This window comes from Panthera onca, chromosome D4 (assembly GCF_046562875.1).
Source record: "Panthera onca isolate mPanOnc1 chromosome D4, mPanOnc1 haplotype 2, whole genome shotgun sequence".
NCBI classification, from domain to species: Eukaryota; Metazoa; Chordata; class Mammalia; order Carnivora; family Felidae; genus Panthera; species Panthera onca.
The window spans coordinates 72,467,249-72,480,291 of NC_138351.1; the positions used below are offsets into that span (position 1 = coordinate 72,467,249).

At 37.2% G+C, this 13,043-nt stretch overlaps 1 protein-coding gene across 4 annotated transcripts in view; it reads right to left on the bottom strand.

The window, feature by feature from the left end:
* Positions 1–13,043, bottom strand: part of ECPAS (Ecm29 proteasome adaptor and scaffold) — a 106,369-nt gene that overhangs the window by 58,473 nt on the left and 34,853 nt on the right. For all 4 annotated transcript variants that reach the window (XM_060609041.3, XM_060609040.3, XM_060609039.3 and 1 more), the window contains 4 exons: positions 10,613–10,781; positions 7,597–7,736; positions 3,534–3,615; positions 1,254–1,373 (listed from right to left, as the gene is read on the bottom strand). In XM_060609041.3, coding sequence (XP_060465024.1) covers positions 1,254–1,373; positions 3,534–3,615; positions 7,597–7,736; positions 10,613–10,781 — 511 coding nt within the window. The remainder of the gene's footprint in view (positions 1–1,253; positions 1,374–3,533; positions 3,616–7,596; positions 7,737–10,612; positions 10,782–13,043) is intronic.

The following is a 13,043-nucleotide window of genomic DNA, read 5'->3' on the forward strand; positions in this document are numbered from 1 at the left end:
GAACATTCTGAGCAGAGACAGAACCATGAAAACAGTATATTTCAAGAGGAACAATTTTTGTTGGAGCTTAAGGTACAGGGTAAGGTGGGGGTGGGGGGCAAGAGAGGAGACTGGAAGATAAATAACTGCTAACTTTTCAGCGGTTACTAGGAACCTGATAATTGAATGAGAACTAGCCACTGCTAGTGGGAAAAAAATTTCGGGTGGAAATTTAGGGTGGAATTAGGGTGGAAAAAAAATTTTTTTTAGAAAAACAGGAAAAGCTCTGACACTGATTTAAGTTCAAAAGCAAATAACTAATGACAAAATTATACCCAAATCTCTCTATTCCTGAGCTCTGCTGGTCACCACTTGGATAAAAGGTTAAGAGCTTTTGCAGAGGGACTCATCCCACATCAAAAGAGAGTATAAGGATTTCCAATGCAGCAAAAGCCCTGGTGGCAACAGAGAAAACAGAATGGCTGTGGGCAAGAGGAAGGGAAACAAGATAGGAGATTACTGGAATAACCAAAATAAGAAAGGACAGTCTCAATTAACACCAGCATTAAATATAGGGAGATAAAGACATTAAGAAGGCAGAATCAAGAGGATTTGGCCATTGTCATCACATGGGGTTCTTTTCCACTTAACTGACTGGTAGAAACTTGTTCACTTAAAAACATTTTTGGAGCACATGAGTGGCTTAGTCAGTTAAGTGTTCAATTTTGATTTCGGCTCAGGTCATGATCTCACGGTTCATGGGTTCAAGCCCTACGTCAGGTTCTGTGCTGACAATGCACAGCCTGCTTGGGATTCTCTCTTTCTCTCAAAATAAATAGGTAAGCTTAAGAAAAGAAAAAAGAAGAGAAAAGGAGAAAAGGAGAAAAGGAGAAAAGGAGAAAAGGAGAGGGAAGGGAAGGGAAGGGAAGGGAAGGGAAGGGAAGGGAAGGGAAGGGAAGGAAAAAGAAGACAGAAAAAGAAGACAAAAAAACCCACACATTTTTGGAGAAGAGCAACTCAGAAAAACATTAGTTTGAAAGGACAGTCACCATACATTTAAGTTGGATGTTAACTATATATAGTACACACTCGACAACAAAAATTTTTTAAATCATTTCTGCAGTTACACTTGAGATAGAAAAAAAGATGGATTCTCATTAATCTTGTTAATACGTCAATGCATCTCCTAAATATCCATTAATGCATTTCTTTCTCTAATTAAACAGACATAAAAGTTGTAAACAGGCCATTTTTCTCTGCAAAGAACAAATTACCTGAATGTTAGCAGGGAACGTTTCTGCAGCTTGTCTAGAACGAAGGAGATGGGGGACAATCTTCAACTTGACCCTTGTACTGACTGGGTCCCTCTTCAGCTCTGGCTTCAGAACTGCTCCCTGTTCAAAAGATGTTTAATTATAACTCAGCATTTCAAAATTACTGTGTGCTGAAAAAGTCATGAGAGATCATCTAAATCAGTAGTCTCTCAAGCTTTTGTTTCAAGATCACTTTACACTCTTACAAACTACTGAACACACAGAGTTTTTGCTTATATTGGAACACCTATCACCATATGCTACATTAAAAACTAAACTGAGAAATTTTTACATATTCACTTAAAATTATATTAATAAACCTATCATATATTTTAATAACATTTTTTTTTAGAAAATTAACTATATTTTCCCAGACAAAAAACTGTACTGACATTGTTTCATGTTTTTCTATAAATATCTTGATTGTCCACCTTAATAGAAGAGAGTTGGATTCTTTTATCTTCTACATTCAATCTATTGTGGTTATGTTATTTTGGTTAAATTACATTTAAAAAAAAAACCAGTTTCAAAAAAGATACATGATTGGAAAACTTGGGATGATTTTAGCCTTTTCAGGTACTTGTAGATATTCTTTGACACTATGCCAAAACTTAATAAACAACAGCACCTTGAAGGTTAAAATCTGGATTTGAAACCGTTATCACTGAACTTTTGCATATTGTGTCATCCTAAATTCCACTGAGCTATAACCTTTTAACACTTCTATAACATCACCGGTCATTTGGAAAATAGTGGCTCACTGAGTTAAGCAAACATCTCATTATAAAGCATTTTTAAAAATCACACGTTAATATCACCACCAGTCTCATCAGAAAAATCTGTAGGTACTAACAAGCAGTCAGGATCATTGTGATGGGATTCAAGTTTCCCTAAATTCTAACTTTTGCTTGAAAGTTCAACTTTTACCACTGGCAATAAACTGTATTAACTGTTCTTGAAGCCTCATTTCTTCATTTTGGAGAACATATCTGCCAAATACCATCTCAATAACCACAGTTGCCCTGTCTACAGGTAAAATAAGTTTTACCGCTTCATCAAAGATATTCTTAAGTAAAGCTGAGTTTTCTTCTTTTTTTTTTCAACCATGAGTGCTGACGATAAAGAGCAGAATAACTACTAGCGCTATTTGGTGACACAGTTCTGGTCTGTGCTAAGACCCCAGCAGTGACACCCATCATTGTTTTAGCACCATCAGTATAAATATCAACATGGTTTAAAAAAAAAAAAAAAAGTCTCCCTATGACCCAACAAGGGTGCACGGACCACATTCTAAACACCACAGATTTAATCAAACCCTTTCATGTTCCACATGAAGAATATGAGCCAAGAAAAGCTCTGTAATTAGCCAAATTCCTCCTCCCCAGTACAACATTTATGTGCAGCCACTCAGGACCAGAACCCAGAGTGACAGGGAGGCTCCCAGTTCCCAATTCATTGTTCTTTCTGCTACATGACACTCAATTTAACCTAACTGGAAATGGTATGACTTTTAAAATAACTATTTATGGCTTAAAAAGCAGACAAGCAAACAAACAAACAATAAACCTTGTATGTCTGGATATGGACTTGAGAACACTTTTAAACACAGTGAACCAAACAGAACTTAGGTCATTAAGCAAACGCCTTAATTTGAGGCTTCAGAAGAACCCACTTATTGTTCTAGATTCTAGACCAGAGGTCAACAAACTAGAGCCTATGGCCAAATCTGGCCCACCATCTGTCTTGACATGAGTAAGAATATGTTTATGTTTTCAAATGATTCTTTAAAAATCAAAAGAATAATATTTTATAATATGCGAATATCATATGAAATTCAAATTTCAGTACCCATAAAGATATACTGGCACACAGCCATGCTCCTTCTGTTATGTGCTGCCTATGGCTGCTTCCATGTTAGGGCAAAGTTAAATAGTTGCTGCCTCAGAACCACATGGCCAGCAAAGCCTAAATAATTTACAGAAAACAGGTGTGGATCCCTAATCTACACAGTGTATCATCATTATTTAAGCACAGGAATTGAAACTACCAGATCAAATAAACTAAGTTACCAGAAAATTTTAATCCACCCAGACTAGCATGGCTTAAAATTTCCTCCTATATTTCCTACAGTACAGGTTCGGCCTAAATCAAAATAACTAGGGAGAAAAAATTCAAATATATGGAGCTCCTATCAACCAAATGTTTTTTATTACGATGTGAGAATAAATCAAAACAACCTACCTCTTTCGTCTTCAGTGGTATATCTCCAAGGTATACCTTGTACATCTTATTAATGATGGCAGGATTATTCCAGTCAATCAAGCTACAGAAGGTTTCAACACAGCTTGTTAAAATTATTTTTCTCCCACTTCAATTATCTCAAAAAACACACAGCCCCAATATTTGTTACCAAAGGAAATGTTAGAAATACACAAATGAACTGGGCAACTGACATTGTAGAAGAAAAGGAAAGGGATTAATTTAGATCAAAATTAGTTTTTAAACAGAAATACATTAAGTATGGGCACCTGGGTGGTTCAGTCGCTTGAGTGTCCAGCTCTGTATTCCAGCTCAGGTCAAGATCCCACAGTTCGTGGGATCGAGCCCGCATCGGGCTTTGTGCGGAGAGCGTGGAACCTGCTTGAGATTCTGTTTCTCCCTTTCTCTCTGCGCCCCCCGCCCCTTTCAAAAATAAATAAATAAACTGAGGCGCCTGGATGGCTCAGTCAGTTAAGTATCCAACTTTGGCTCAGGTCATGATCTCGCAGTTCATGAGTTTGAGCCCTGTGTCGGGCTCTGTGCTGATGGCTCAGAGCCTGGAGCCTGCTTCAGATTCTGTGTCTCCCTGTCTCTCTGCCCCTCCCCTGCTCGTGCACTGTCTCTCTCTCTCAAAAATAAACAAACGTTAAATAAATAAACTTTAAAAAAATACAGTAAGTCACTTATCCCACCCTGACTCAAAAAATCATTATATCCACAGTCCAATTTGACACCACACAAGAAAAAATGGACTGCATTCCACTCTCAAGGCCAATGCCATGGAGCAGTTCTGACAGAGCAGAGCTAGACTACGCTTGTTCAAAGAGCCCTGAGCCAAGCATCTGTTTAACCATTTGGAAATTCAAAAGTGACAAGGAAAGCGACAAAAAAATTCATCCATTAAACCCACACCCTAAGAAGCCCCTCCCATTTCTCTTAAATTGTGTCACTGTGATTCCTAGCCTCCCCCTCTTCCTTATCTATCAGCACATATTTGCAGCTTTATCATCTAATTCTATACAGCAGTCATGCTGCCATTAGTCACTGAGACTTGCTCCTTAGTGAGCTCCACCAGCAGGTGAATTAGAATATAGCGTTGATTGGCGGTGGGCACCTGCCCTCTGCAGCAGCCCCTCCCAGTCGTTTTACAAACCTAGCAACACTGCAATCCTGCATTTCACGTATCAGTGAGATTTAACAATACTGTCTTCTCTCTGTCTTTTGACATTGGTTCTGCTTCAAGCTATACTGTATCTGTGTAAACACAGTTTATGATGCTGCTTTGACGGTTTTTCTTATCCACCTCTTCTTTCATAGTTTATCAATCTGCCTCTTCCACTATCCTTGAAGACGGTCCACGATTCTATTTTAGTTATTATTCACCTCCATCTTTCCTCAGCCGATTGCTACTAACTAATCCTCAAGCTCTACCTCTGTTTCCCTTCTATAAATACGTCAGGTATATTTTGACAAAACACACACACATTAGTAAAATGAAGTAAAACTTAACAGTAAAACAAACTAAACACTTTAATAAGGATAATTTTTACTGTATCGTATATTTTCCTTTTGCCATCTTTATAGTTTTAGAAATGTATAAACAGGGGCGCCTGGGTGGCGCAGTCGGTTAAGCCTCCGACTTCAGCCAGGTCACGATCTCGCGGTCTGTGAGTTCGAGCCCCGCGTCAGGCTCTGGGCCGATGGCTCGGAGCCTGGAGCCTGTTTCCGATTCTGTGTCTCCCTCTCTCTCTGCCCCTCCCCCGTTCATGCTCTGTCTCTCTCTGTCCCAAAAATAAATATAAAAAACGTTGAAAAAAAAAATTTAAAAAAAAAAAAAAAAAAAAAAAGAAATGTATAAACATATGTTTGATGTGAAAATTCAAAAATGTATAGAAATGTATAATCGGTACCATATCCCTCTCTATTCCCTTTCAGTAGCCACTAATTTTGGTGTATCTTTTCCTAGACTTCTTTTCTATGCATGTAAAATGGGTGGCTGGGTGGGTGGGTACAGCAGGCAGGTAGGGAAATAAACAGATCAATAGATAGATGGATCACATGGAGAGATACTTCAGGATTTTTCTTTAACAAAATGGGAAAATATCTACATATTGTTCTCAACTTACTTTTTATCTCTTAAAAATGTCATACTATTCTTTCTGAAAAAATGGACACTTGTTTTAATAGACAAAGCCAAAACTAATTAGGATACTTCTAGACCACATTTTTATTTCCAACAATCCAATCCACTACATGGTGTAAAGATTGGGGCCAGTTCAAACACAATGAGAAGTTTTAAAGAAAGATTTTCTGATACTTCAAAACCAAAAGTCTTTGAAAGGAAAAGGCAGTTACAAGCAGCATGAAGGAATTTCAGACCTGGGGAGGGAATATCAAAGTACAGTTCTGTCCAACTTTCTTATTTACAGAGCCCAAGATCTGGCGAGGTTATGAGAGTCCTCCATTCTCAATCAGTGAGAGGCATGACCAGAAGTAACTAACTGTGTAAGAATCCGCTCCTCCTATATGCCACCTCCCCTGCCCTGTAGCAGTGAGCTGTTCCCAACATCACCATACGTGCAGCTTGCTTACTGAAATGGAACCATATTATCAAAGACACAAAGAAGTTAACTTCCTTATTCTGTAATACCTATTTGTATCGGTTTCTTTGAAAAGGGAAAACTACAATACGCATTCCACTGCCTTTCAGCATGTTATTACATTAAGCATTGAAACAAATTTAATAATTATTCCATAATTTGGTTTTTTCAACCAAGTAACTTCAATTTTTCATGTCATTTTTCAGTCTTCACATATCTCATTTTTTAAATCAGTACACACATTATTTTGTATTCTGCTTTATTCATTTGCCATTCCTTGGGAGCAATTTCCATGTTGCTTTATTACTTTCATAATTATTTCGGCAGATATGTAATATTCCATATAGATACACAGAGTTAATTTACTTAACTATTTCCCTATAGCGAAAATAATTTGTTTCCATTTTTCTTACAATTGTAGGAAATGGTATAATGAGCAAATCTATAACATTTTTCTAAATATATTTTTCTTCTTTTGAATGACTCTCTTAGGATAAATTCCCAGAAGATTTACATAAAAGATTATAAATATTTTTATGATTCACTGCATACTTCAAACTGCTTTCCAAAAATTATTTTAGCTTATAATGCCAATCAACAGAATATAAAAATAGCAGTTTCAACAGAAACTAAATGGAGTTTCAACTATTACACAATTTTATTTACCAATGGGTACAAATTGGTGCACCAGTGTTTTATTTTGCACTGATTTGATTTCTCATACAAAATATTTCCTATGAGGGGCACCTGAGTGGCTCAGTCAGTTGGGCGTCCAACTTCAGCTAGGGTCATGATCTCACAGTCTGTTCAAGCCCCACAATGGGCTCTGTGCTGGCAGCGCAGAGCCTGGAGCCTGCTTCAGATTCTGTGTCTTCCTCTCTCTCTGCCCTTCCGCCATTCACTCTCTCTCTCTCTCTCTCTCTCTCTCAAAAATAAACATTAAAAAAAATTTTTTTTTAATTTTCTATGAGCCTTTTAGTATTTGTATTTCTTCACATGTGAATTAAGATCTATTCAGCACCACTTTTCACAGGACCTGATTTTTACCATATTAATCCTAATATGTACATATCCTTTATTAAAAGCAATCTCCATTGGTTTCACACAAAGGAAGAGTCAAAAATGAGTTATTTCTGGGTTTTGGCATTTTTCTTAACATTAATTATTTTAAGTCCATTTACCTAGCCGCCAAAGGTCTCATTTCTTGTGGTAATATTTCTAATCCATTCCAGTTTTAAACTGCATCTCCAAACAGCTTCTCTTCTTTGTCTTATACAGAATCCTGCTCTTAGGCAAACTGTCTTTATTAAAAATTAAGTATATTTCATAACCTCCTAAATCAAATGTCTCATTACAGAATCCTGAAAGAAGAAATCTGTGCTCAGTGAGCTTTTAGAAATATAGCCTCTTTTCATCTTTTAAGGGTGAAAAGAGATGTAGTTTACCTTTGCTTGCTTTTCAATTCTAGGTCCGCTGCTGTCGCTACACTGTGGCGTGTGTCACTAGAAGCAATCACCAGGTGGAGAACAGCTTCAAGTTCAGGCACCTGCTCAGCTTCTATGAATTTCACTATACCCAATTTGCACTGCAGATAAATGAAGGGAAGGAGAAACAGTGATCAAAGAAACAAAGACCCCCAACCAAAAATACTGTTTAACAGATCAGTATGGTCATATACCAAGGATCAACAGTAACAACAGGAGCAGCTCCTGTTTAGGCTTACATCGTGTCAGGGACTGTATATGATATATATTCACGATTTCATTTAACCCTCACAATCTATGAGATAAGCAATATTATACCCATTTTTCTGATGAGGGAACTGAGGCAAGGCTTAAGAATTTAGACACATAGTAAGTGATGAAAACAAGATTCAAACCCAAGTCTCTCCAACTCGAAGACCATTATGATACACAGCCTTCCTACTTAGGTTACAGTCTCTCTAGAATGATAAAGCCTTGAACTGAAGTCCAAATTTGGAGCCTGCAGGTAAGAGAGTGGAACATTATGAATAAAGTGCTCCATGGATTGTTTTGACATTTCAAAAAGAACTAAACCACATTCCACAGAGTTCCACTCTATTGTTAACATATTCATTCTGTCCTCAATATTCTTACATACTGAAAACAACAGGATTTCAAACACACTCTAATGAAGGTAAGTGAAATTCTAACCAAACACTATTCAATGTAATTGAATGGCTCAAATGAAACACAGACTGAAGAGGGATTCTAATTTGAATTTCATGCAGTGTGAAGGAGCTACGAATTTCATAAAAATTCTATTTAGGACACATGTGCCTGAAGAGTAAAACTGTCTTTACCTAAAAGCTAGTTACATAATAGTTATTATGTATATGAATCAAGATTGATAGAGTTTATAATTATTAAATGACAATGGGTTCAATTTAAAAAGATATATAAACAGATCATAAAACGCTTGTCTTCCTTCCCCTTGTTCAACACAACCTACTTGTAACAAGAGCTACAAGAGAAAGCACTCAAACACTTAAGCCATAGAAAAACAATTACGGAAATTAACTACACAAAGATATAAACAAAAAAATGTGCAAAGAAAACTGAAAACAGTACTAATGCCCATCAATAGGAGACTAGTTAAAACCTTACGTGGTTTACACATAACTAAACTTTATATAAACATTTAAAAAGATGACTTTTTTAAAAAACCTGATATGCTGTTAAATGAAAAAAGTAAACTACAAACCATATATTATATATAAATGTACAATGTAATATAAAAATGTATTGTGTAAAACTGTAATAGTGTATACACACACATACACACACACACACACACAGTAGGTTGTAAGAATGACAAACTAGGGGGAACACCCAGGTGGCTCAGTTGATTAAGTTTCTGACCTGAGACCAGGTCATGATCTCACGGTTCATGGGTTCGAGCCCCGCATTGGGCTCTGTGCTGACAGCTGAGAGCCTGGAACCTGCTTTGAATTCTGTGTCTCCTTCTCTCTCTGCCCCTCCCCAACTCATGCTCTGTCTCTCTCTCTCTTTCTCTCTCTCTCATGAATAAATGTTTAAAAAAAAATGACAAACTAGGGTGGCAGGATTCCAGGTAATTTCTAATTTGTCTTTATAATGTTCTGTGCTGTTTGAATCTTTACATTATCATGACTATCATTAGAAAAAATAAAAACCATTTTTATTGAAATAAAAACAAAATTTTATTTCATCTTTGAAATGAAATGGTTCACTTCAACACCAAACTATAAAATTGACAAAAAACATAGGCCTTTAGAAATTAGCAAATAATTACTGACATGATATTACAATTTAATGGTAACAACTACTCGCCAGCACTTAAGAGCTTTAGCCCTCAGAAAGACCTAGAGTCAAAGCCTAGAGCTAGAAGTGAGACCATGGTACATCTCAAAACCTCAGTTCCTTTTACAGAATGGAACAATTTCTTTACCTCTCTGGGTCGCCGTAAGGATTAAATGAGACAATGTATTCAAAGTGCTCAGCACAGTGCCTGTCACATAGATCACACTCAAAAAAGAGTAGCCTCTACTACTATTTACCTTTCTTTCTTACTTACATCCTGGTTTGAGGAGGGGAAAAAAGATCTATAACACATGAAGAAGTAAATCTACTCAAACATAACCCTCACTGAACAAATCATTCTATAAATCTGTGAGTGGCAGGAATGCCCCGCTTGCCTTCTTCCCTCTCCTGGGGAACACTGTTTTGATCAGTGGTCAGTTACATTCCCAAAAAGAAAAAGATCAAATCATTTAGACTGCCATGGAGAGATAAAGGAAGGATTGGAAGACTAACCCATGTTGCTTGAATTCCAAAATAATTACATACTGATCTCATCTGTTCTTCCCTGAGGTGCCTGAGGGCACAGACACAGTGAGGCAACTTCTCTGGAGAGCACCAGTCTTTTTTAAAAGCTGCTCAGAGAACATCTGTGTCCTGTTTAAATCCAGAATAAAATTCTTAATGCCAATTTTTAAATTCCCAGGAAGAAATATAAAAGGGAGTCATGCTTTTCCCCCATATTGTCACATATGAGTATAGGAGTTCTTCAGTTTACACAAAAGGTACAGCCCTAAAAAGCTGAATAACCTGATATAAATTGTATTTTAACTGCACCAAAATAGCTAGATGATTATTAAACCTATAATTAAAAGCTAAAATGAAAGAAGTGAGACATAGTCTCTAAGGGGACTGTATTTTACCCCTGAACTATGTACACAATGTTAGAAAAACTGAAAAGCGCTTCCCACTCCTCCCTTCCCTTGGGGCTTTAACAAATAACTGACACCATGAAGAGAGCACATTACATCAATCGGTCCTTGCAAACATATTTCATTAGAGAGCCTGAATACGTGGGAATTATGTTACACATGCTTCCATGGACTTCATAGGGGCTGGTATACAGGGGGAGGTTCCATTATGAACAAGCAGTGTACGATACCTGTTCCAACTGTTCAGGTGTCCACGGGTTATCACCAATAACTCGCTTAGCTGCATAAAAACTCATTCCTGGAGGAGGCTGTGGTATTCCAGAACCTCCCCCACTATTTGAAGAAGAACTCTGTCCTGAAGATGAATTTTGGCGACTCTGGGATTCATTTAACACATATCTGAAAAGGAAACAAATTTAACCTCCTTCTTAAAACACATACACACACATGCATATTTAATACACTCAGTTATATACTTTTCTCCCAGAGAATTTTTCTAGAATACTTGAAATTACAATTTCATCATAAAGAAAAATTCTAAAGGTGTCTAAAAAACCTATTTACATCTTTAACAAATTAACTGTTAAGAGTCCATCTGTTCGGGGCGCCTGGGTGGCTCAGTCGGTTAAGCATCCGACTTCGGCTCAGGTCACGATCTCGCAGTATGCGAGTTCGAGCCCTGCGTCGGGCTCTGTGCTGACCGCTCAGAGCCTGGAGCCTGTTTCAGATTCTGTGTCTCCCTCTCTCTCTGCCCCTCCCCCGTTCATGCTCTGTCTCTCTCTGTCTCAAAAATAAATAAACGTTAAAAAAAAAAAATTAAAAAAAAAAAAAGAGTCCATCTGTTCAACTTTGTTACAAATGAACTATTACAGTTACCAACAATGAGTATAAATATTTTGCTCTCAATCTATAAATACAACTATTCAAGAGCCACTATGGGCCCACTGCATTTTGAGTTTCTGGTTGAACAATAACAGAGAAAGGTTAGCTGACTGCAAGAAGGGCCTAAAAAAAAAAAATTATTATTCTATATCCAAAGCACAGAACATTTTTAGTCAGTCCCATTTTTGTTAAGTTGCAATCCACCTCCAATTCTCCTTATATCCCTGCATTAGAAAACCCACTGAAACCTCCAACACATACACTCCAAACACATAACACCCCAAAAAGGAAAAAAAAATTCAAAAGAACCCAAAGAGGAAAAGTCGTAACAATTAGCTTTTCCCATTGTATGTTCAAAGCCCTTTGTAGCTACTTATTAATTTACCATCCTATTTCCATTTTTGGCTTCTATAGATTAAACATAAGATTTCTGGTAAATTATTTTTGATCCAGTTAAACTGGTAGTTCTCATCTAGGAAATGAAAATTTTGAAAAAAAAAATTTAATTCAAGTCCCTTCCAAACTCTAAAGTTCTATGCTGACTTATTATGACTGAACATTAAAATGAAATACTCGCTGTTGGGGCACCTGGATGGCTTCAGTAGGTTGCATGTCCAACTCTTGGTTTTGGCTCAGGACATGGCCTCATGGCTTTGTGGATTCGAGCCTCACATCATGCTCTGTGCTGGCAGCATGAAGCCTGCTTGGGATTGTCTCTCTCCCTCTCTAGCTGCCCTTCCCTGACTTGTGTTATCTCTGTCTCTCTCAAAATAAATAAATAAACTTTAAAAAAAAATTTTTTTTAATGAAATATTCGCTGTAATAGAAATTAAACACTTGGATCCTGATGGTATAGTAAATTATTCCATATTATTTACTTGCTATATCCATTCAATTCCTACATCCATCTACTAAAAAAAAAAACAAAACAGGGGCTCCTGGGTGGTTTAGTCGGTTGAGCAGCCAACTTTGGCTCAGGTCATGATCTCACGGTCTGTGAGTTCGAGCCCCGAGTTGGGCTCTGTGCTGACAGCTCAGAGCCTGGAGCCTGTTTCAGATTCTGTGTCTCCCTCTCTCTGACCCTCCCCCGTTCATGCTCTGTCTCTCTCTGTCTCAAAAATAAATAAACGTTAAAAAAAAATTTTTTTTAATAAAAAAACAAAACAAAACAAAAAAAAACCTGTTAAGGAACCACTTTAATATTTTTATAAAAATAAGGCAAATTCTCACTGGTAAGAAAAACTGGATTGAGTACATTATGTGCCAAAGTTAAATTTGGATTTGGTAAGAAAAACTGGATTGAGTACATCATGTGCCTAAGTTAAATTTGGATTTCAAAGTTTATTTACCAAAGCCATCATCACCTGCCAATTCTGGCTGCCTCCTGATTTAACAATTATAAAAAGGAGGTTTTCATTTATTTCTAAGTTATAAGCAAGACTGGTGGTGGTCAGTAAATTAATCAATAATTACCAAACAGCTAACATTATGCAAAACATCATCCTAAGCACACGTCAGAAGCATTCCAAGAGGTGTGAGGTTGAGTCCCTGCCATCTGGAGATCTGGAGCAAGCTGAGATAATAACACATATAACAGCGTTTGACATGATATCACAGGGCAAAGAAACCACCGAAAAATAAGAAATGGTATGACAGGTACTAGACAGAGGTAGTGGAAGTGTTTCAAGGTCTGAAAAATAAAGCCACCAAACAAGAGGGGTGGGAAGGAAGCAAACTGGAAAGGAAGGAAATCGTACAGCACGAACCCTCTTGTGTCTG